Source organism: Malania oleifera, chromosome 1 (assembly GCF_029873635.1).
Source record: "Malania oleifera isolate guangnan ecotype guangnan chromosome 1, ASM2987363v1, whole genome shotgun sequence".
In the NCBI taxonomy this organism is placed as follows: Eukaryota; Viridiplantae; Streptophyta; class Magnoliopsida; order Santalales; family Ximeniaceae; genus Malania; species Malania oleifera.
The window spans coordinates 113,170,893-113,197,126 of NC_080417.1; the positions used below are offsets into that span (position 1 = coordinate 113,170,893).

The following is a 26,234-nucleotide window of genomic DNA, read 5'->3' on the forward strand; positions in this document are numbered from 1 at the left end:
GGTTGCCAAAGGTTATTCTCAACAACCTGGAGTAAATTTCAACGAGACCTTTGCACCGGTTGCAAGAATTGAGACAATTCGGCTTGTACTTGCAATAGCTGCCAAATTGGGGTTAAATGTGCATCAAATGGATGTTAAATCTGCATTTCTCAACGAAGAACTAAATGAGGAAGTTTATGTTGAGCAGCAATGTGGATATGAAGTGAAGAGTAAAGAAGAAAAGGTGTACAAACTGAATAAGGCTTTGTATGGCCTCAAACAAGCTCCACGAGCTTGGAACGGTAAGATTGATTCTTATTTTCAGAATTTAGGATTTCAGAAAAGCTCTCATGAACCAGCTCTTTATTTTTTTTAAAAAGAAACTAATTTCATCATTGTTTGCTTACTTAGGGATCATGAAGTACTTCCTCGGGATGTAAATTAAGCAAGGAAGAAGGGAAATTTTCATTTCCCAAGAAAAGTATGCAACTGATATCTTGAAGAAATTTTATATGAAGGACTATAAGGTTGTAAGTACTCCTATGGCTCTAAATGAAAAATTAAATTCTGATGATGGAGCTAAGAAATTCAATGAAAATCAGTATAGGAGTTTAGTTGAATCCCTTATTTACTTGACTCATACTAAGCCTGATATTACACAAGAAGTTAGTACGTTGTCTAGGTTCATGCACAGCCCAAGTGTACTTCATTATGCAGCAGCAAAAAGGGTATTAAGATACCTTAAAGGCACACTAAAACTTGGACTGAAGTACAGCAAAGATTCTGAGATTGTTTTGAGCAGTTTCACTAACAGTGATTGAGCCGGATCAGTTGATGATTGAAAAAGCACATCGGCATATGTTTTTTGCCTTGGAAATGGCACAATTTCATGGAGTTCAAGAAAGCAAAACACTGTTGCCTTGTCATCTGCAGAGGCAGAATATATTTCAGCAACAGAGGCTGCTTGTGAAGGAGTTTGGCTAAGGAAATTACTTAGTGATTTAGGGCTGAAGCAAGAGGGTCCTACAACCATTTATTGTGATAATATGTCAACAATAGCTCTAGCTAAGAACCCAATTTTTCATGCCAGGACAAAGCATATTGAGGTCAGACATCACTTTATTCGTACCCTTGTGCAGAAGGAAGAAATTCAGCTAGAATTCATCAGCACTAATGAACAACCAGCAGACATGCTCATAAAACCTATTACTACTGAGAAGTTTTTGAAGTTCAGAGACATGTTAGGACTCACAGCTTAAGATGGGAATTTGTGAGAAAGTCGTGAACCTACTGAAGTTAGTTAATTCAGTTATTTAGTTGAAAAGTCAGCAGACAACTCAGCTTACAGTCAGCAGAACATTCAGCAATAAAATTATTCAGTCGGCAAGTTGCAGCCAGTGTGATTCTTATTCAAAGTTCTGTTCAGTTTTCAAAGTAGAATACAGCTATCATCTATTAGCAGCACAGGAGTGAGTTATTTAGTCTAGGAACTTGTCATATTCTTTGCCTTGTTTTTAGATTTATTTAATGTGTTGTTAAGTCCCTAGAATATTAAAATTTCCCATCTATTCCCCATGTACTCTGCCCTATAAATAGTGGCCTTATCCTAGTCATTTTAAGTAGTGAAAAAAATAGAAAAGAATCTCAAAAATCCAGCAAAATGTGCTGCAGCACTGTAGATTTTTATACATGTAATTTCTTCATCAAGTCAGTAAATTAAAGAGGCATTTTTCAGTATTTTTCTTCTCTGTTTTTTCTGTTTTTCTATTCTTCTGTTCCAACAAGAAAAGGATTTATATAGCCGACCCCACCAAGTGGAACTTAAGGCAAGGTTTTGTTGTTGTTGTTGTACTGCAACATGCATTTGTCAGAATCTGAATATCCCTGTAGAGCAGACATAATGTAATTCTAGAAGCAAGCCTTCTCTTTTTATTACTATTGTTACTTTTATTGTTTGACCAGAATTGTTAAAGCCTCATATTACGACAATTCCATACTTTGAGTTGGTAATTTGCCAGTCTATCCAGCAAAACAGGCTTAGCATTTCATGTGTACATATTATAGGTATAATCTAACCAAGTCAAATTAATTTGGATTTAATGGTGCAGGTCCTGGAACTGCGGTATAAAAAAGAAAAAAGGGCTTGGAATGAAGCAGCTTCTAAAGGGTTTAAGCCTAGCAAAAGTCCACCACATACACAGAGTGCTCTCAGAATGGAGACATAAAAGTGTTATTTTCTTCTGCTAAACATCATTAGTAGAGAAGATGTGTTACTAGTGATTTGTAAAAGAAACTCACTAGTTGACCGTTAATAAGTAAACCAAAAAATGATAGCTATAACGTAAATACTTCACAATAAGTATAATTTTTTTAACTTTTAATACATGAAGGAGTTCTGATTCGAAAGTATTGAATTCTACTCAAAGTTCCTTTTAAACTATGTTAGTATATAAATTATATAACATTTAATATTCTTTAAATCAAAAGCATGATTACTGCACATGCAGTACAAAGAGTTAATATTGTTCCTATGAAAAAAATTAAATTGCATATACAAAATAAAATTTCATCTTATCTATACAAAATACATTTTCTTTTAGAAACTAATTTTTCTTAATCAAAATACCCTATACATGTCTAATACATAATAACTTGTTATGCCTACACATCTTCCCAAGTTTAACCAAAATTTTCATCAGACAACAGTAGCATACTAACAAGAACAGTGCACTCATGGAATCAATATTAAAAATAAACAAGTATCCCAATGCATACTCAATTGGATAATAGAATTAATGCTTTTAAGAACTATCATATCCTTTATATACTTCCTTCTGATGATGCGGAGGATGGATCTAGATTTTCTAGTAAGATAAGGGTTCCTTGTCTCTGGGCATTCTGCATCCTTTCATCCAAGGGCTGGAAAGCACACACTTTTTTGTTGCATTAAGTGCCCATTGTGCTCATGTGTGCTGCCTAATTCTCCATTGTGCTCATGTGTGCTGCCTAATCCTCCTACAGTATTTATCTTATATTTTTTTTTTTTTTAGTTACGAAGATGAAAACTATTGAGATTCAGAATTATATGAATGACTGTGTGGAGCTTGAAGAGGAGGATGTGTGGCCTGAAGCAATTGAATGATATCTAATTGACTTAATGGTTGAGAAGGTGAAGAAAGGAAATCGAAACACTACAACCTTTTCAAAATTAGGTTGGAAAACAATAAAGAAAGGACTTAACAACAAATTTTTAAAGGATTATAATGATAATCAGCTAAAGAACAAGTACAATCAGTTGAGGGCAAGGCAAAGGCATTTCAAGGCCTTAGTCTTGGAGATTGGAATTGGTTATTACTCATTAACAGGCCAAGCAAATGCAGATGATAAATGTTGGGAAAGTTTGAGTAAGGTAACATCTTATATCCTATATACATTGTTGAGAAAATAGGGTTGATATTTTTATTTTTTTATTTTTTAACAATGATGGGTTTTAACTAGTGTATTTAATTCTTATAGGAACAAAGGTTGGGAAAAAGATTTAGAAAAAGAGGTTGCCCAGAATATGAAGACTTGTGCTTCATTTTTGGAGACACTATAGCTACTGGTGCTAATGCACATCCCTCCACTAAGTCTCCATCAGAGAGCGAGGATGAAGTTCATGGTGGCATTAATGTCAACAATGAAGAAGACCAACCTGCTGTCCCCATTGAACATGGACCTACTATTTCATCCAAGGAGAAGTCTTCTAATCCTAGGAAAAAAAGGGCAAAAACCATGAGTTCTGCAATAGAGAAGGTTTTTACTACTCTTGGTGAACAATCTATCAAGAAGAATGATATACTTGAACAGAATTTCAGTGTATCATCATTAGTTGGAGATAGCGGGTTTGAGGCAACTTCCAATAGCAGTCATGAAGTAAATGCAATGAAAGAGTGCTTAAAAGCTTTGTACACATTAGGTATTGAGGGTGCTCCATATGGAAAAGCAGTGAAAGCATTGCACAACTCCTCTTTGTATAGGGAGATCTTTTTAGACATGCCTGATGAGAGGAAGAGGGATTGGATGCTCACTCTTTAGTTTATTAATTATGTTACGTCTTTGTCACTTCACGATTCAGTTTGTCGGTTGTTATATTTTATATCTTTTAAACTACTTGAAACCGTCAATGGTTGCTCCCGTGGATGTAGCCTTTGCCCAACCACATTATTCCTGGTGTCGTTGCCTTTATTATTATTGTCTTTATATTGCTGCGATTGTGGATATATTCTGTTTATCACCATTTAGATTGTTGCAAGTGCATGTTTGATTCTTTACAACAATATTGTTATTCCGCTGTGCATTGTTAGAAGAGGCCCTATTTTAATAGAAATTGGTATCAGAGAGTGTTGTATGGCCTCTGAATTGAAGGATCTCTTAGTGCAACATGATATGGTGAAAGGTTTATACAGAATTCAACCGGATAGCATGGTTGCAGCGACTTGGAATGAATTGGGAGCAATCATTTGTCTTTGTTTGGCTAATGATGTGTTGCATCATGTCATGGATGAGAATACTCCGACATTAGTTTGGTGAAAACGGGAATGCCGATATATGTCTAAGGATTCGTCAAAATCTGCAAGTGTAGTGATGAAAGATTCAAAATGTAGTGATAAAGATATGCTATGTATTTCATAGGGTTCAGAGTGCCTCACAAGTAATTCTTAGATCTTAGATACCGGATGCTTTTATCCTAGAAAATGGTTTGACACCTACAGGTCAATTTATGTTGGTTGTATTTTGAAGGAAAATGATATTTCATGCATGGAGAAATGAAAGTATGCGAAGGCGACTCGATAGTGATGATAGGAGAAAAAGTAGTGGAAAATATCTATGCACTGCAGGATATTATGATTGTAGGTGGAGCTGCAGCTGTTGAATCTGAGTCATATATTCTGTGGCATATGCGGTTAAAGCATATGAGTGACTACATGTATTCAGATGTTTGGGAACCAATGATGATAGCATCAGGGGATAGACATATGTATTTCGTGGATTTATCACGAAGGGCCTTGGTGTACTTCATGCGATGGCTGAGGTGGAAAACCAGATCGGTAGAAAGATTCTCAAGTCAAACATTGGAACTAAGTACGCTAGTTTCATTCAAGAAGTTTTGTGAGCAGGGCAGATTATATGCAGGGCTTGTAGGGTACTTCTTGGTAAAGTCAGTGAGTATAACGCATTTCTTGTGTGACTGATCGCCAAAGGTATCGCTAGATGGGAAAGTTGCAGGTGAATTGTGGGTAGATTTTGCGGTAGACTACTTGGTTGTGAGTGGATGTCCACTAATGCAATATTCTAGTGATGGAGGATCTAGGCTAGGTGTTATGTCCAGACAATACACTTTTCTGGGATATAAGAAAGGTGGGTGCAAGCTAGGTGATCCTGTGACAAGCAAAGGAGTAATCGAAGACATGGCTTTTATTGATGAAGTCATGGGGCAGCGTACTCAGGTAAAGGAAGAGAAACAAATGCCAGAAAACTGCAGCAGCAACAGCAACAATCATGTTATTCAGGTGGAGTTAAGGACTCAAGGCAAAAATGCGGGAAGTTCTATCTCGGGTCAACAGTATCACGATATGAATGGGTGTGTGATGCAGGTGGAGCAACAGACTCAGGGCAAAAATGACATAATTCATATTGCAGGGAGTTTCAGCTCGGGAGACCAACAAAATCACGGTGGGCCCATGTGCACTATCAGATCACCACTCAGGTATAAATTTGGCATTCTAGTGTTTCATGTATTCATTACTACCAACAGCAAGGTTTCTACTATTTTTAAGCTGAAATGCATGACAAAGGGAAAAATAGGTGGATGAGTGCTAGGGTGGAGGAAATTGAGGCATTGCATATACACCAGGTGTGTGAGTTGGATAGGCTTCCAGTATGGAAGAGGGTGATAGGATGCCGTGGAGTGATGTATCTGTTGTGTGTGAATGATATGTTATTGGTTGGAAATGCTTTATCCGAGGCTAATCAGTTGGGAACTCTGTTGAAAGGTTTTGACATGAATGTGCTGGGTACAGCAAAGATGGGTCTTGGTTTGCTGATTCGCATGAAAAAAACTACAGGGAGATTGGTGTTATCTCAGGGTGGTTTTGCGGACAAGGCTACAGGGAGATTAGTGTTATCTCAGGGTGGCTTTATGGATGGAACCGCAGGGAGACTTTGTTTGTTGTCTCAAGGGGGTTCTGTGAACAATCAATAATGGAATGTCTACCGCTCGATACCCAAGGATGAGCTGTGACGTCCAGGATATGTCAAAGGTCCTCCATAATCATGCAGTGGGGTGTTTCAGCAGGTAACAAAGTGAACCGTCAGTTGTTAGTTTTGTTGAAGACTATGTAGGGGGCTTTGGTGATAGAAAACTTGCAGCAATGTTTGTGTTTACTGTTGTGGGAAGGTCTTGTTGGAAGCTTAGGGTGAAATCTTCGGGTATTGCATCTAAAACTGTATTGGGGTTGATGGTAGAAGCTGAAGTTGTCATCGGTAAGTTCAAGCGGTGTTGTTTGGACTTGATGTTTGTCTCCAGTTGCTAGACGGGAGGCGGTCCCAACCTAACGACCCAGCGGGTTCATGTTTTCGGTTTCTCCTGAGGGGCGTATGTTCGCCAAGGTGGAGTTTGTTGTGAATTATGTCTTGCATACAAAGGGAAAGCTTGAAAGAAATCAAGGTGCAGCAGAGCAGAGGGAAACCGTCGACGGTTTTAGGAAAACCGTTGACGGTTTGGCTCGGTGCAGCATGCGCTGATTTGGATTTTGAATTGTTTGGACGTTATTTTGGTTGGGTTTCAAGGGGAAACTCCTGAGAGGGCTTATATATACATAAAATATGTTGTATATAGGAAGAGAGAGGCTAAGAGAAGGAGAGAAGATCATTGTATGTAATTGTATTGTGTATCTTTGATCTTCATAGTGAAATTTTTTGCCGGTTGCTCTCTTGGATGTAGGCTTTGCCAAACCACATTATTCCTAGTGTCGTTGCCTTTATTATTGTTTTCTTTATACTGCTGTGGTTGGGGATATATTATGTTTATCACCATTTAGATTGTTGCACGTGCATGTTTGATTCTTTACAACAATATTGTTATTCCGCTGTGCATTGTTGGAAGAGGCTTTATTTTAACAACACATAGATGGGACACAAGTTGCTACTTGTGTTCCCAGTGACGAACAAATTCCATTTCGAGAAAAAATAATTGAGCCAACACAAAATGTGCACGTTCATTTGACATGTTTTTCACATTTGTGATGGCTGGATGGGAGGGGACTGCAAATGACTCAATAATTTTCTTAGAAACTGTATCAAGACCTGAGAATCAGTTTCCAATGCCTCCTCAAGGTATTAATTTAAAACTTGTAGTACATTGTTGTTTTATTTTAAAAATTCTTATATAATTTTTTTATATAAGAAAATATTATCTTGTTAACTCTGGATATACAAATATGCCTGGGTTTCTTTCACCATAACGAGGAGAGAGACATCATTTAAGAGACTATAGAAGGAGTAGGATACCACAAGGCCCAAAAGAGTTATTTAACTACAGGCATTCTTCTCTGTGAAATGTCATAGAACGATGTTTTGGAGTTTTAGAAGCCAAATTTCCAATACTTTCAAAATGCCTACTTATAGCATTAGGGAACAAAAGTATACTGTAATTGCATGTTGTGTTGTACACAATTTTATTAGAATGAATGCTTGTCAAGATGACTTATTTGAGGAATTTGGAGAAAAAGATATGGTTATTGGAAAAGGAACGAATGCAAATGCCCATCGACTTGAATATGGTACTACCCCATCACAGCTACTTATCATGGCTCATAAACATGATGAAATTGCTCGAAAGATGTGGGATGATTATAGCAATGAACATCATGATTTTAAATGATTGGTGTAACTTTATTGTAATAGAAAACTACGTGATTCCCACTTTTTGTTATTGATTGGTCAATCCACTTTGTAAGAATTAATAGACTTATGGTGGTTTTTTGTTAACTTTCAATGAATTTGTAGTAATTTCTTTCTTTGTTTTGATATTTTTATCATCGTTTATTTTTTTTATATTTATTACTTTATGGTAACATTCATTTCAATCATTTCCCCCCCTCTCCTGTCCTTAAACAAATGAACAAGTGTAAATAATGAATTTCAAGCTTCTTCGCTATCAATGCATAAAAAACTAAGAAAGAAATTAGAAAGTATTCCAAGTCAATGAACAAAAATATTTTACTCATCATTAACATTTAATTTTTCTTAATTTTTAATTCTATTAAAATATTTCTTATTTTTAATCATATTTACTATAAAGAGAAGTGCAATGAAAATGAATTTCGTTCATTCTTTTTTTCTTCTCCTGTACTCAAACAAATGAACAAGTGTAAATAACATAACTAGGGAGGTCAATGTCTTTTGCCCTTATTATAATTTCAGAAGGTAAAGAAAAAAAATTTGAAAACAAACAATCAAATAGATTTTTTATTAATTTCAGGTTAAAAAATGAAAACAGACAACCAAACAAATTTTCAGTTTTTGTTTTTAGTTTCAATGACAAAACCAAACAGGTTGTTGTTTTCAGTTTTTAGTTTTTGTTTCCAATTTTCAATTTTTGATTCTAGTTTTCAGTTTTCAAATTTTTGTTAGTGATACGAAAAAGCCCTTGAACTCCGCCTGTGATGCACTTAATGTCCTAATTTTTTCACACAGCCAGTCCCAAGCCCGGGTAAAGCAGGAAGGTTGCGTTAGGTAGTTGACAGCCAGCGTAAAATTTGTCAGATCATTATGATATGAATCCTCACCGAATATTTGTTAGGGTGCCCTCTACGAGCGACGCGTTACACTTGAACCACCCGAGTGTAGCAAAAAGTGGGCGAGGGTGGGCTAGGTCGTCACCCCGAAGCGACATGCCGTGTCAGCGCCCTGATACGATGTCAAATATGCAAGGGTTCCTGCATCATTCTGGACGTGGGCAGGTAAAGACGTTAATTCAAGAAACTAAGATTAGATTAGCAACTTGGAATATAAGGACACTTACAGGTAAAAACATGGAAATTGTGGATATAATGACCAGAAGAAGAATTAATATAATTTGCCTTCAAAAAACTAAGTGGGTGGGGGAGAAGGCTAGAGAAATTGATAAATCAAGATTTAAACTTTGGTACACTGGAAAAGAAAAACATAAGAATGAAGTAGGCATTATTATAGACAAAAACTTAAAAGATAGCGTTGTGGATGTAACTAGAGTAGGGGATAGAATTATAAAAATCAAGATGGTATTAGGACAAGAGATACTAAATATCATTAGTACTTATGCTCCTCAAGTCGGCTTAGCAGAAAATCTTAAGAGATACTTTTGGGAATATATGGATAGTATTATACAAGGCATACCAGGGAATGAGAAAATATTTATAGGAGGAGATCTAAAAGGACACGTTGGAAGAGACAATAAAAATTATGAGAGGATACATAGAGAATATGGATATGGAGACAAAAATGAGTCTAAGGAGATGATCTTAGACTTTGTTATGTCATATGATTTTAGTATAGCTTTAAGAAGAGAGAAGAACACTTAATAACCTTTAAAAGTGGACAAAATAGAAGTCAAAGAGATTTTTTTTTTTTTACTAGGAGGGTAGATCATTTATCATGCAAGGATTGTAAAGTTATTTCAGGTGAAAGCTTAACCACACAACATAAGATCTTAGTGTTAGATATATGTATTAAAAAATGGAAGAAAAAGAATAAAATAAACCAATGTAAGAGAACTAGATGGTGGAACTTAAAAAGGAGAAAATATAATAAAATTTAAAGATAAATTGATCAAAGATGGGGATTGGACCATAGAGGATGGGATAGATACAAATACTCTTTGGTATAGATTAGCTAGCTCTATTAAAAAGATAGCAAAAGAGATTTTAGGTGAATCAAGAGGGAGATTCTTGAATAGCAAAGAGGGTTGGTGGTGGGATAAAGACGTACAAAAAATCATAAAGAGAAAAAAAAATTGGAATAAAACATGGCAAAAATGTAAAAAAGAGATAACTTTGAAAAATATAAGGAGGCAAGAAAAGATGCAAAAAATACCATTAGTGAAGCTAAATATAGATCATTTAATAGTTTGTATGATATATTAGGTACAAAAGAAGGAGAAAGAGATATATTTAAACTTGCTAAAGCAAGAGAAAGGAAGAGCAAGGACTTAGGAAATGAAAAATGTATAAAAAGTGAGGATGACATTGTCTTGGTTAAAGAAGAAGACATTAAAGAAAGATGGCGAAGTTACTTTAGTAAGTTGTTTAATGAAAACCAAATAAAAGGCTTAAACTTAGAATTGTTAAATGAGGAAAAGACTAAAAATATAAGATTTATTCACAAAATTAGAGTTAAGGAAGTTAAGTTTGCACTAAAAAAATGAAAAATGGGAAAACAATGGGACCAGATAACATCCCAGTTGAAGTTTGGAAATGCTTAGGTGAAAACGGAATTATTTGGTTAACTAATTTACTTAATACAATTATAAAAACTAAGAAAATGTCAGATGAATGAAGGAAAAGCACTTTAATACCTATATACAAAAATAAAGGAGATATTCAAAATTGTAATAACTATCGTAGAATTAAACTTATGAGTCATACGATGAAACTATGGGAAAGGGTAGTTGAACAAAGATTAAGGATAGAAACGACGATCACAAAAAATCAATTTGGTTTAATGCCTAGGATATCTATCACAGAAGCTATTTATCTTTTAAGAAGATTAATGGAAAAGTTTAGGGAAAAGAAGAGGGACTTGCATATGATATTTATTGACCTTGAGAAAGCATATGATAGGATACGTAGGGAAGTTCTATGGTGGGGTTTAGAAAAAAAAAGGTGTATGTAGTAGGTATACCGATGTCATTAAGGATATGAACAATGCAGTAATGACTAGTGTGAGGACTATAGATGAAGAAACTAGAGAATTTCTAATCACCATAGGTGTATATCAAGGATCTGCTTTGAGTCCTTATCTTTTTGCTTTAGTGATGGACCAATTGACTAAGAGTATTCAAAAGGAGGTTCCATGGTTTATGTTGTTTGCAAATGATATTGTATTAATTGACGAAACTAGGGACAGAGTAGAAGCTGAGTTAGAATTATGGAGAGAAGCTTTGGAATCTAAAGCCTTTAGGATGTAGAAATAAGACAGAATATATGAAATGTAATTTTAGTAATGATAGGAGGAATATTAGAGACAAAGTTAAACTTGATGATGAAGAAATAAATAGCACTTGTAGATTTCGATACCTTAGATCTATTATGCAAGTTGAAGGAGAAATTGAAGATGATGTAATGCATAGAGTTAAAGCAGGTTGGGTAAATTGGAGAAGTGCTTCAAGTGTGCTCTGTGATCATAGAATACCCTTAAAATTGAAAGGGAAGTTTTATAGGACGGCTATAAGACCAGCTATGCTATATAGATCGGAATGTTGAGCGGCGAATAAGCATAATATCCAAAAAGTAAAAGTTGCTGAGATGAGAATGCTTAGATGAATGAGTGGTATAACATTGGAAGATAAATTAAGGAGTGAACATATTCGCGGTAAGTTAGGTGTAGCTCCTATAGAAAATAAGATAAGGGTGGGACGACTCAGATGATATGGACACTTACAATGTAGGTCACATAATGTGCACCAGTGAGGAAGAGTGAGTTAGTTACTGTGGGGGAACAGTAGAACGGGTAGGGGAAGACCTAAAATAACCCGGGAGGAGATAGTAAGGATTTAATATCCTTGAATCTATCAAAAGAAATGGTCCATGATCGCATAAATTGGCGGAAAATTATTCATATAACCAACCCCACTTAGTGGGACTAAGGCTTGGTTTTGTTGTTGTTGTTGTATACGAAACAGCCCCTAAGCTATTTCTTAAGGTGTTCAAGAGGACAGCAGCATCCAGGATTTTTCCAGCAACTACTGAAGCTGCTCCTGGACTTTGGTGATGTTGATCACCCCTCTACCGCAGCAGGTTGTGTGGTATTATGATATTGAGGGTTTGATTTAGCAGCAGTTATGCAATTAGGGTTTAGGTCAGATCTTGCTCTTATACCATGTTGAATAATTGGGTAAAATGGAAGACCTAACCTCAATGATAGGTCTCTCCCTCTATTTATAATATATGTCAAGTACAATACCAATGACCATATTACCCTTACTAATGCACACTTATTAACATACCTCTAACACATAATGATAATAATGCTAAAAGACTAAATAACAACTAACCGAACTGATAAATAGAATTTGTACTTCAATCTTTAATAGATTTTTAGGTATAACTTTACTTTTTAAAGTTAAAAAAAAAAAAAAAAAGTGTCCTCAGGCCACAAGGCTCCCCACTTGGTGAGGGTAGAGGGAGGGTTGTCACTGTACACAGCCTTACCCCTAATCTTAAGTAGAGAGTCTGTTTCTTTACACTCAAACCTGTGACCAGTCTTAAATTTTCACGAATTGTCGAAATTTCCATCGAAATTTCCGATTTCCGTCACCCTCGAAATTGAAATGGCAGTTGATTTCTGTCTTGCATAATTTCCGTCAAAATCTCAACGAAATCTCAACAAATCATCCGAAATTTATCAAAATCTTGAAATTTTAGCGAAACTTGTCGAAATTTTAACTATATGATGAAATTTCGTCGGAATTCAAATGAGAAATTTAGGAGTGAAGTGAAATTTATATCTTAATTTATTTTATTTATTTTATCGAAACAAAAGATTATTGCAAGTGCTTTTGAAATTATATGAAAAAATAAACTTACAGTAACATTTTATTTAACCATTCATATCTAAACTATCACTATTTGTGTACTAAATAATATTTAAATGATTTCTGAATTTCATTTGTATTAACTGAATATGTTTAATGTACATTATCTTACAAATATGTTTGATACACATACTATTTTACAAGTATTCCACCTCCTACAAAACATAGATGTATTAGTTTTGTAATATATTAGTCCTAAAACTTATATTATTATGTTTGTTAACCATTTCTAAAGTTTCACAAAGAATTCCATGCTTTATTACTAATTTTCGTTATTTTTTCAAATCGAAATAGAAATTGACATCGAAATCAAAATTTCCGTTGAAATTTCCGTACTTTTGGAGCTTCGAAATTTGAGTCGAAATCGAAATTTAAGATCTTGCCTGTGACCAACTGGTCGCAAAGGAGTGACCTTACCGTTGAGCCAAGGGAGGCCCGCCCTCAACTTTATTTTTTAATGTGACTAAGATTTATTTTTAAGTTGAACTTTAAAACATTGTATGAAATTGTCATGCAATTGCTTCATAGTATAGAGCATATACCATATACCTCCTTAAAAGCAATGGATGATTTGAGACCTGGAAAGAGTTTCTTTTCCAATCTGCTTATAATTTTGTCTGCCACAAGCTCCTTCTTTGCATCATACTCTTTTTGAGCAAGTCCCTAACAATGAAAATCAGTTTAATTTATTTTTTCATAATATTACTACATTTGCACTCCATCCATGGATTCAAAAGCAGGAAAAGAGGGACGTGATCATGATCCACATAAAATACAACCCTTTATCATTATTTTCTCAATATCAAATTCACCTTCCAGTCCCCCATTGAAGAAGTGGTAAATATGTGAAGAATATGATGTCCTTTTGGCGCCAATGATGCGTCAAGAACAGTTGGAATGCTCAGAAATATGCTTCCATATGGCTCCTCTAAGCTTGTCCAGTCATTCTACATCACCAAGGTAAGCAAATAAGGTGAATTAACCACAAAATTTTTCCCGTTTGTGAATTTTCTTAGCTGCCAAGTAAATGCAGCCACTCAAAATATACTAGTACCTCAAGGATAAAATGGTGACAATCTGTATCTGGCGGCAGAACTTCAGCTTTAACCCCAATATGAATGGAAAGAAATGATGGAGCCTTAACATAAGCTTTCTGAAAAATTTCTTCTTCTCTTGGAAGATCTTCTCTTCTTAGAAGTTTTCCTAAAATATTACAAAATTCAATTTAACTATGTGACGACTGAGGGAACTGAAGAAAAATACACAAAAATACAGCACACAGAACCTAGGTCAAAAGAATTCATACAAAAGCAAGAAAGCTACTTGCCAGAACTAACCAAAAGTGTCCCATCTAGTGGCATTTGATATAATGGTCTTGGCAAAGAACTCCCTTCCATCTGATAACCTCACTCCCACCTACAAAATGCAAAATTAATAATAAAAAAATAAACAAGAAATTCAACTTTTGAAGTACACAATCACCAAGCATAAAAAATTTTAGCCACTCCAAGATTCAGGGTAAACTCACAGCCTTCCCATGCTCAGTTATGATGCTAGTCACGTTTGCCTTGTAAAGAATTTGACTGCCCTGACCAACCAGGCCCTTTGCCAAGGATTTTGCAATTCCGCCAACGCCCCCAACAGGATAGTTAATCCCCCCAAAATGCCTGTCACAGAGAACCTGGTAGAAACAAATTTTGAGGAAGCAACATAAGAATTAACCCAACAGATGCCAAGACCATTAAAGAAGTAGCTTACCATACTCGCATTGATCATCGGTGTATACAAAGCATTGACAGTGCTAACGATGAAACACTGCAAAAACGCCGAAAATGAAATATTTCTTTTGAAATTGATAAGACATATAAGACATTCTGCAGTGGATTTCAATGCCAGTGAACAAGAAAAGATTCTAATATGGTTCAAGCAAATGGCTTCAGCAAACCTCAGCATCAATGAATGACAACAACTGCGGATCCTTTATGAATGTCCGAGCTATATTGCCAGCATTTTGGGGCAAATAATAGGCTGCAGGCAACACCAATGACATTTAAGTCTGAAATTAGGATGTCCTTAGGCTTTCTTTGACGTTGCATTAATAAGAAACTAAAAGCACAGAAAATAAACTTCCACTATCAACAGCAACAAATTTCAACACAATTGTGGATTATTTAACAATTTTCAAGCTATATTGCCAGCATCTGAGGCAAACAATAGGCTGCACACACTACCAACATCATATCATTCCAAAACTACAATCACTTTAGCCTTTAATCGATACTCGGTAACATAGCCCGTTCAGTTGTGGAAATATTTTCCAGTTTCCAACTTTTAATTTTCCAAAGAATTATAAAAATTCTAATTTTTTTTTTTAATTTTTTAAGATTTTTATTGAAAAAGTTGGAAAATAAAGAGTTTGTTTAAATGTGGAGAACAATTTTTCCTTTTTTATTTCTAGCTTTAGAAAAAATCACAGAAGAGACAACTTATTTTCGTAAATTTATATAAGATAATGTATGGAATCATGAAACTTTTTGGGGCTTGAATTTGGATTTATGTGGGGATTTAGAAGGAACTCTATACATAATGTACACAAATTATAGTCCAAGGTCTGAAATCCATCCTCACAAATGCAAAGCAAGAGTCAGAAATCTATAAAAATAATGAAAAGATATTTTCCAACTATTCTATATAAATTTGAAAAATTGGAAAACCAAGTGGCCTTTTTTGTAATAATTGGAAAAATTGGAAATGAAAAATAAAACCATTTCCACAAGCAAATAGTGCCAAAATTGTTTATTGTTGTTCATTTACTTCATACAAATGTTGTAAAAATGACCTAAAATAACTTGGGAGGAGATAGTGAGTAAGGATTCAATATCCCTGAATCTATCAAAAGAAATGGTTCATGATCGCATAAATTGGCAGAAAAGGATTCATATAGCCGACCCCACCTAGTGGGACTCAAGGCTTGGTTTTGTTTTGTTGTTGTAAATGTTGTAAAAATGAAAAATTAGCAAACCTTTCTTTGTAATTTTTTGAAAATATAAAATGGAAAATGAAAACTATTTTCAACAACTAAACGGGCCCTAAGCTTCTATTACTTTTCTGACAATACCATCTTCATTATATTCTCTGCCAAACCAGAAAACAAGCGAAAAGAATACTAGGAATATGTAGCTACAGACCTGAGACTAACCATACAGTTATAAAAAAAAATAAAAAAAAAATAAATAAATAAATAAATAAACCGAAACTGCTCAATAGAACAAAAGTATCCCTGTAAAAAAAAGACCTAAAATACAGTACCAGTTTGGTCAAACAGTCAAAACTTCCAGAGTCAACACTAACAAATGCAGATACATGCTTTTCACCAATGACACAGATGACACATTAACAAACATTTTCCATCAGATGTTGTCCATGAAATACCAAAAATCCAACACTCAACATTACAAATTTCAACATATTCTAGACAAATGACCTGCTAGTCCTTAGGAGATCAAATCCAAGCAACATTGAAGCAATTAGTGTTCCAAATCCCAAGGCAAAGCAAAATCTTCTTTAATCAATAATTTTGAATTTTACGCCATGGAATTGAGCATAAATTAGAGATTTTATGCAAAGAAATGATGACTCTGCTGGAATCAGATTCAAACCATTGTCACGGGGAAGGACTTTTAAGGTTCAAAGTTCAAACCAACAAAACAAATGAGTTTGTAACTACTATTACTTAGTACCATGTTACCTAGAATGCAGAGCATTCCAAATTGTGGAACATGAGCAGGATCATGGTACAGCACATAACTCTAAATGCAGTATGTTAGGTGTTAAGTCATACAGATGTATTGGTGAAATATGTGCAATGGCACCTGTACACTTCGGAGAGGATGTTGAGATATTTCTAAACCTCAAAGAAAGCTTCTTTTCTCAAATAGATTAATAATGACTGGGGTGTTCACTTTTTCTGGTATCTATGCTTTGTACAATACTTAGATTCTAATAAGCACTACAGATGCCCTAATATACATAAATAATTGAATACAGTAAATATGTGAAAGCTCTAGAGGCACTTTGAACTAAAGCATATTTTCAAATGAAGGAGGTAGAGGCTAAAAGGTCAATTTTCACCTTCAAATATCCAAAGATAAGGGCTATAGCAGAAGATCAAGGCATCAAATTTAGGTAACAGTTTCAAAGGAATGTGGTATTGAATGAATGCACTGCAATCCTTTTTGAGATCAATCACAGCACTGTAAGAGGGTCAGCATGGATAAACAATGTAAACTGAAACATGCTGCTATCATTATCTTCTACTTTACTTGTCTTAGCATCCATTCAAGGCTCTGTAATTTTTATTGAGAATGTCTCATATAAATAGAATGCCTCACATAATTACAAATTTTGAAAATCTAAGGGCATTCCCCCTAGTTGTGCCAACAATGTCCCCTAACATCATATTAAAATTTAGATGTATAAACATAAGCCAATAGGGAAATCTTCAACTAAAAATACCCTAGATACTGCCAAAATACATAAACTCCAGATGCCCTCCATGAACCCTACTGTTAAGATTTTAGGTAAAACAGAAGACCTAATCACAGCGATAGGTATCTCCATCTATTTATAATATATGTCAAGTACATATCAATGACCATACCCTTACTAACTCTCAATTACTAACATAACACTAGCACATACTAATAATTCTAATGACCAAAATACCCACTAATACTCCTGCTTAAGCTAGAGCATGGATATCATATGCTACTAGCTTGTTATAAATGAATTTAACATGAGCTCACCCCACCCCCCTTAAAAAAGCTTTAGTGAACAAGAGAGCAAGCTGCAAATCAAAGTAACAATCAATTCAATGTATTTTGTCCACTCATGGAAGACTGTGTTGGAGGCAATATGAATAGCAACTTGACTACCACACATCAACTCCATAGACTGAGAATGTGGAAAACCCAATTCCTCCAATATATTCTTCAACCAAAGAAATTCATATGTAGTGTGAGGCATGACACTATTGACTTTGCACTTGACCTGGCCATCATAGTTTATTTCTTACTCTTCCAGCAAACTAAATTACCACCAACAAAGATGCAGTGTCCAGTTGTAGATCTTTTGTCGAAGGGTGAACTGACCCAATTTGCACCCTAATCTTGATATAAGAGACCTCTTCCAGCTGCTCCTTTGGGATATATCGAGATGCGAATCACTGCATCCCAGTGACTTGTTCTCAAAGAATCCAGAAACTGACTCACAAAACTTGTTGCAAAAGGTATATCCAATCAAGTGACTGCAATAATTCAACTTTCTAACAAGTCTCTAGTACTATCCTAGGTCAGGCAATAAATCACCCATGTCTGGCAATCTAGCACTAACTTGCTATTAGGATCCATGGGTGTATCAAGTTTGGATCTATACAACCCAATATCATCCAAAAAATAAAGAACATACTTCCTCTATGATAAAACAATTCCTGCACGAGATCTAGATACTTCCATACCCAAGAAGTGCTTTAATGGTCCCTAATCTTTAGTCTAAAACTTAATCTGCAAAAAATATTTTAAGCCCTTATTATAATCACTAGTAATCACAATATCATCCACATACACAATAAGCAAAATCCTATTTGCTGAAATATGACGATAAAACATAGATTGATCTACTGCACATTTTTGAAGGCCAATTCAAGTACTCCAGCATTGAATCAAACAAACCATACTCTGAGAGACTGTTTCAAAACATGTAATGATTTCTTGAACCGACACACTAAGCCTAACTCCCTTTGAGCAACAAACCTAGGTGGTTGCTCCATATAGACCTCCTCTTGAAAATCACCATGCAAGAAGGCATTCTTCGCATCCAACTAACACAGAGGCCAGTGACAAGTGGTGGCTAAGGAGATGAACAAATGTACAAAGAAAGTTTGGCAACCAGTGAGAATGTGTTTGAATAATTCAAACCATACACTAGAGTATATCCCCTTGCAATAATACATGCCTTTAGACGAGCCACACAACCATCAAGGTTGACTTTCACAATATATACCAACAACAACCAACCATAAACTTACTAGAAGAAAAAGACACCAATTCCCAAGTATCATTTTCCTATAAGGCACTCATCTCTTCAATCGTTGCTTCCTCCATCCAAAGTGGGCTAAGGGTTTATAAAGAAATTTAGAAAGAGCAACAGAAGATACATTAGTAACAAAACAATAGGAGGGTGACAAGAAGTCATAGCAAATAAAATTGGAGATGGGATGTTGTGTACATGAGTGTTTGTCTTTCCAAACAGCAATGGAAGGATCAACATCGTGGGAAATGGGATCATCAAGCTAGGAAACAAAAAGCATAGCAATAGAAGCTGGAGGGGACTCTTTTCCATTGAGCTGCTGTCATGAATACACCTGAAAATGAGGATGATCAAGGCAACAAGAAGGACTCAAACTATGTGGACACACAAGAACATGATTAGGCAAAGACAACAAACTAGAATTTGGAAGAGGAGGCAGAGGAAGAGACTTATTGAGGTCAGAAGCACTCAGGATTGTGAATAGTATGGCATAGACTCAAAAAAGGTAACATTAGCAAGATAAAAAAACGACGCAAAGTAGGACTATATCAGCAATATCGCTTTTGAGTACATGAGCAATCCAGAAAGACAATTTATAGCACAAGGATCCAGCTTATCCGCCACGGGGAAACAAATGAACAAAGGGCACACAACCAACTACACAAGGAGGTAAGGAGAATAGAGAATGTTGGCCTAACAAGGCTTAATCTCATTTTGATGATAACAAATCAAGGTAACTTAACAATGTTTATTTAAATTTAAGTTTCAGGAATTAAAGTGTTTTTGTGAAATCAAGTGAGCATACTTGAAGAGCTTGAATGATATTTACACTTAAAGCTATGAATCATGAAAGATATAAAGCTTCAAGTCATGTGGGACATGAAGTTCACTGATGCAGTGAATAAAGCTCAGAATAATCTTGGAAGCTTCACAACATGAAGACTTAGGAACTTAGATTTATCATGTGAAAGTCTCATGTAAGTACTTCGAATTTCAATATTGATGATTGAAGCTCCTAGGATATATCATGGACTTCGATACCTGGTTTTATACATGGAAATATTTTCTTAAAGTCCAAATTAAGTTTTCCAAATTATGAATTTAAGTTTAGAACCAAAGCATTGAAAAACAAGTGTTGCTGAAAGGTCAAGTGACTAATAATATTTCATCAGGCGACTGAAGTGCTATTGACTTCAAAATTATGCAAACAGAACAGGTACATGCGACTGACCTATTGGGACTAGTCGACTAACTCAATTCTGACTTTCAAAATGCGCTATTTTAAAAAGAGCACAAGCGACTGACCCTTCGTGTCCAGTCGACTGATGTGTATGTTTAAACAATTAACAGCGCTGATATTGTTTCCAAAACTCACATGATTGGTTTCCAAACTGAAAGAAAACTTCAGGGAAACTTTTTGAAACCCTAGTGCACTATTTATACATCATATTCTCGCACATTAGGGTAACGAGAGTAACGGCACGGCTCATATTCTATTCAAACTTTTTGGTTATACTGCTGAAATATTTTTCTGAAGAGGCTGTTGTGTTCTTGCTGAAAAACTCATGAAAATCTGATTTGTTCTTCTGAAACTCACACTCTTTAATCAGATTTCTGGTGATATACTTTCAAGCTTCAACTTCTATATTGTTTTGTTTGAAGTATTGTGATTCTAACGTATACTAATCTGCTTTATTGAGGAGTATTCTTTTGTACAAGCAATCTTACTTTATTTGTGTTGTTTTTGACGATTCAGGGATTTTGAATGGTTGCCTAGCCAGAGGGGTGTTCTCATTAGAGAGGCAAACTCCACCTTGAACGGAGAGAGGTTTACTTCACCTGGTAACGAAGTGGTAAAGAATCCTCACAGCGGGTTGCTTGAGGTAAGGACTTAGGCTGCGGCCGAACCTTGTAAAAAGTACGGTGTTCAGCTCTTCTTCCCTTACTCTTTTAATTTTTGCAAGATATAACCTGCGTGTAAGTTTTAATCTCATTGAGTACTTGCTGAATATTTGAGAACTTGCTGAAAGAGAAATCTTGCTGAGTATTGTGAACTTGTTGAATATTGGAACTTGCTGAACATAAGTTTTGGTTGTGATTGAATATATCAGTTGTATGATTGAATTGCTAAACTAAAACTTCAGACAAGCATATAACTCTGAATTCGTGAGTAAATAAGCCGCGGTAAAATAGTTGTAATTGATTTTCTAATTAAAGCTTAAGTGCTAAAATAAAAACAAGTTGATTTACTGAAATTATTTTTAAGGAAATCATTGTTTATTGCTGTAAATCTGATCTTGATATTGATTATACTATTAAAGCATAAGTAGCAAGATATTCAAGGTTGAATCACTGAATTTGTTTTCTTGAATACATCATTGAGAATTGCTGAAAATTAAACTCTGAAAAACTGATTAACTGAATCTCTTGAGGTTTGATTTTGTATTATACATTTGGATTTCATATACAAATTCATATTCATATCTAGGACTCCCAATTGGTATAGTACGGTCGGTGCTTTGATATCTTGTTTGTGTAATTGGTGAAGTTTAAAATAACTAAGGGTTAAGGTAAATAGAAATTCCGCAAATAAATTTTTTAATAACCCAATTCACCCCCCTCTTGGGTATACATCCTAATTTCAGAGAAGCATGAGAACAAATAGGGAATTTCACCACCAAGAAAAGAGGATGGCAGCCGATAGCTAGCAACGATTACTCACATCACTCCAAAACACTTTAAGAACATGCATGTGGCAAAGTAAGGTACGAGTGACTTCAATGATATGTCTATTTTTCCTCTCTACAACCCCATTTTATTGTGGAGTATGGGAACAAGATGACTAATGAACAATACCAAACTAAGTCATATAAGCAATGAATTGGGTACTAAAGTACTCTTTTGCATTATCACTCCGAAGTATCCGAACAGGCAAACCCTAAGTCTTTATTTCAAAACAAAAGGCATAAAATATATAAATAACTAAACAATTTTTTTTTAATAGAGCCAAGTCATCTTTGAATAATCATCAACATAAGTTACAAAGTATTGGAAACCCAACTTGGACACAACCCAACTAAAACCCCAAACATAATCATAAACTAACACAAAAGGGGCTTCTGCCCATTTATTGACTCGGGAAGCAAAAGGAAGATAATGACGCTTTCCCAATTGACAAGACACACACAAGAAAAGACATAGGACTCAAAGTAGGAACTAGGTGTTTTTAAATTTTCCAATGAAGAATGATCTAGGTGCCAATGGATTTGGCAGGTGTGGCAGCAGCAGCGCAAGGGATAAAAGGAGATAGCAACTCAAAGTGGTAAAGTCCTCCATGAATCATCTTCCTTGTCTTCAAATCCAGAATGATCACAAAATCAAGGAAGAATGTTACTGAACAATTCATGGATTTGGTAATCTTACTAACTTACATAAGATTGAAAGGGAAATTAAGAATATACAAAACTAAAGGAAGAGAAATAGAGGAAGTGGGATTTACATTCCCCATTCCATTAACAGCAGTAGTGGACCCATCAACAATGGTAACACAAGGTAAGTTTTCAGAAATGTACAAAGGAGAAATTAGGTGAACATGTTATATGATCAATGACAGCTGAATCTATAAACCAAAGACTAAAGCAAGAAGTGTTGGATGACAAGCGAGTTGTACATTTACCTGTCTGAACATGTGATGCAATGGGAAGGGAAGCTTGTCTTAATACCGCTGGAATTTGGAATACTCTTCCTCTGACTAGATACAATACGTTGCTCCCCACTTGGCCCAGAGAGTGTGGAACTGTGGTGGCTGCATTGGCGACGTGAGGCGGTTTACCGTGACGATCTCAACAATGCTCCATAGTATGACCTCCTTGTTCACAATGAGTGCACTTGCAAGGAGGGCCTCTACCTCATCCACCTCTTCCACCAAAGCTACTTGAACCACCTCAAATGCTTTTGCGGCTGCTTGGTTGAAGACTAGAATTACCCTGTGTAACAAAAGCAATCCTCTCAGAGCTAGGGGTAGAAACACTAGATGCAAGGGCAAAAGAATGTGCACTAGAGGAAGCACAAATTATGCGAGAATAAACATTGACAAAGGATGGAAACCCTGCACTATCAAGTATCTGGCACTGAACTGCCTCAAACTCAAGTTTCAAACCCGTTAGAAGCCAAAGAACTGTCATATGCTCCCTCTACTTCTGCATCTTGTGAATAGGGTAATGGGTTACAAGATGTTAAGCTCCTCATGGATACGCTTAATCTATGCAAAGTACTTTGTAACACTCTTATCTTCCTATTGCAGCTGAAAGTACCCTAAGGATTGATCATAAATATGTTTAAAGTTACTAGACTACAAGAGCTTAACATAATCCCAAATCTCCTTGCACACATTCAGATGCATGTCCAGGGTTCTATCAAGTTCCACAAAAGGGAAAAAAACCAATGCTTCTTCCTGAATCCACACTTCCCTTTCTCATCAGAAAGCCCAAAATGGAACAAGTGTTCAAATTCTAGTAAAATAGACCCTTAGAGCCTTAGAATACAGAACATAATTCTCTCCATCAAACTTTTCGTTTGTTATCTATGGCAGTGAGGAAGGAAACATACTTTTGGGATTCATGGACTCCATCCCAGCACTCACAAAGACAGAAACTAGACCAATGACAAACAAGGTGAACAACCGGAATAATCACAACAACTACAAACAAGGTGAATCAGTAAAACGACCAAGAACAGGTCACCAAAAAATTGACATAACGATGCCACAGCCCTATAAAACCAACATACAAATATTGTCACTGCTCCAAGAGACGCACCAATGACACAACAACTAACAAATTGCCACAAGTGAACAATCGAAAAAGGTTGAATCTTTGAACAAAAGACATGGCCAACAACTTGATATTATGGTCTATGGAAGGAATCAAGGGATATTGGGGAAAAATCACAGCAAAATCAGTCCGGGAAGAGGTCTCATGTGTCAGCGTGTGGGGTTGGAACTACCAACAATCAGCCGGCACATGGGAACTCCTCTGGTTATAGTATTTCACAGTCCTATAGAACAGAGGGTTCTATGACTAGCTATGTGGCTGTTTATGTGAAATATGGAAGGATTCTAATGGTTCTAAGATGGGCTGCAACGCCAAGTTGTTTTCTGGTGACTGCTGAGTTTTCCAGCAATCCATGGACTAGTTTCTAGGCTATAAAGGTGCAGTTGATCCTCCTATAATGGCAGATTTGCATAGGATGATCAGGTTAAGGGTCTTGTTTAGCTGTAGGGTATAGGTTGGATCTTGCTCTGATACCATGTCAAAATATTAGGTAAAATGAAAGACCTAATCACAGTGATAGAACTCTCCACCTATTTATAATATATGTAAGTACATGTCAATGACCATAATACCCTTACTAACTCTGATTTATTAACATAACACTAGTACATACTAATAATGCTAATGACCAAAATACCCATTAATACCTACCATTATGAGAATGACACTGAATCAACTAGAAATTATTAAAAGAATCAGTTAATAAATTTAGTAGAAAAACAATTACCAAGTGTCAGGCATTCAAGAGGCTTTTGAAAGAACTGTCCAAAAAGGTAGAGCGGCTCCTCAAGTGACTTCAATTCCATTGAGTTCAAGGCATTGAAGATCTGCCAATATATAAAATTTGTAAATGTAAGTAATGAATTAAAACAAAATGCTCAGATGAAGTTTCACACCTCAATATCAAAACAGACCTTCCAACATTCACCATAGAATTTAAGGATTCCCTCCTTTTCATGAGGAAATTTACTGGTCAGTTCCGTAATGAATTTGCTGTATTCTCTCGGCACTCGAACAGAAAGATTATTGGGTAGATGGAAATGGACAGTGGTTGGATCAGGTATCACCTGCATCTCACATCCTACAGCTTCCAGTGCCTGGGTTATCAAATTTAGATTACCCTGCCCAGGTTTGAAGCACGCTTTAACAATAAAGAGTTCATGAAAAACTAACTTAACAATTACAAACAACACTGAAAACAAATTCAAATAATGGAGACCTCCACAAACAAGAAAAAAAAATTACCACGACGGTTTTTGAAGTTATATTTAGATATGGATGTTAGCATGAAGGATTCCTCGAAAAGTTAAGGATTAGTAATCTTTTTTAGAAATCGAATGGATTTGGTCCAATATATATGCGAGGAAGGTGATCAAAAAAAGAAAGAAGACGAATTCTTCTTTCTTTTATCACTTAGGAGCCGTGGGAGATGAAAGTCTCATGCATGGTTTTGAATGAGAGAAAGAAGTGAGGAATCCTCTTTTCGACACTGACTCTCCCACTCTAGTGGTTGCTTTTTCTTAAAATGGGTATTGAAAAAGCTTGTGACATAGTGTGCTGCGCTTTCTTGAACAAGGTTTTGGCTAAGAAGGGTTTTGAGTTAGTATGGAGAAAATGGATCCAAGTTTGTTTATCTATGGTGAATATGTCAATTGTTGTGAATGGTCAACTAAGGGATTGGTCCATGGCCACATAGGGGTTAAGGCAAGGGGACCGTCTTTCTCCTTTTTTGTTTGCTTTGGCAATCGATGTGTTGAGTAGGATGATTACCTCATCTCCAGTTTGCGGAATGCAGATGGTACCCTGCCCTTCCTTGAATATAGTGTTGTGAACTTCTGAAAGGTTTTAACTTAAATTGTTCAAAAAAATTTTGGGGTTGAAGATCAATATGTCTAAGAGTGGGGCAGCTAGTATAACATTGGGAAAGGTGAGTTAAGAGGGATTTGCAGTAGCATGGGACTGCTTAATTTTAGATTGGCCTCTAACTTATTAGGTCTTCCTCTTGGATGTGGAGGTAATCTGAAGTCTCTTGCTTTTAGGGAACTAGTGGCAAGAGAGAGTGAGGAGGAGATTAAAGGGGTGGAAGAGGGTTTATTTCTCCATAGGAGGTCGTATCACTCTTATTAATGCAGTTCTATCTAATTTGCATATCTATTGTCTTTCTCTTTTTAGAATCCTTTTGACTGCGGCCACAGTCTTGAAGAAGCTTGTGCAAGATTTTTTGTGGTCAGGTACGGGGGATAAAAAAAGTGATCGTCTTGTTGGTTGGGATCAAGTTAGGGAACCTAAGGAACGGAGTTTGGGTCTTGGCAATGTGGTGTCCTTATTCGGTAAATGGTTATCGAGATTCCCTTGGACAATAACTCTTTATGGCACAAATTTATTCAAAGTATGGTAAACATCATAATGATTGAGATACTAAAGGAAGTAGTAATGCTTCTCATGCAAACCCCTTGGAAGGTTATGTCATAGATTGCTCATTCTGTTTACCCTCTTACTCG

General features: G+C 35.8%; 1 protein-coding gene across 1 annotated transcript in view; it reads right to left on the reverse strand.

The window, feature by feature from the left end:
* LOC131161602 (prolycopene isomerase, chloroplastic) overlaps positions 1-26,234 on the reverse strand; it is a 66,009-nt gene that overhangs the window by 17,563 nt on the left and 22,212 nt on the right. The window contains exons 2-10 of the mRNA XM_058117472.1: positions 24,648-24,854; positions 24,461-24,560; positions 14,760-14,842; positions 14,573-14,629; positions 14,343-14,495; positions 14,152-14,230; positions 13,869-14,017; positions 13,627-13,761; positions 13,364-13,477 (exon numbers count right to left, since the gene is read on the reverse strand). Coding sequence (XP_057973455.1) covers positions 13,364-13,477; positions 13,627-13,761; positions 13,869-14,017; positions 14,152-14,230; positions 14,343-14,495; positions 14,573-14,629; positions 14,760-14,842; positions 24,461-24,560; positions 24,648-24,854 — 1,077 coding nt within the window. The remainder of the gene's footprint in view (positions 1-13,363; positions 13,478-13,626; positions 13,762-13,868; positions 14,018-14,151; positions 14,231-14,342; positions 14,496-14,572; positions 14,630-14,759; positions 14,843-24,460; positions 24,561-24,647; positions 24,855-26,234) is intronic.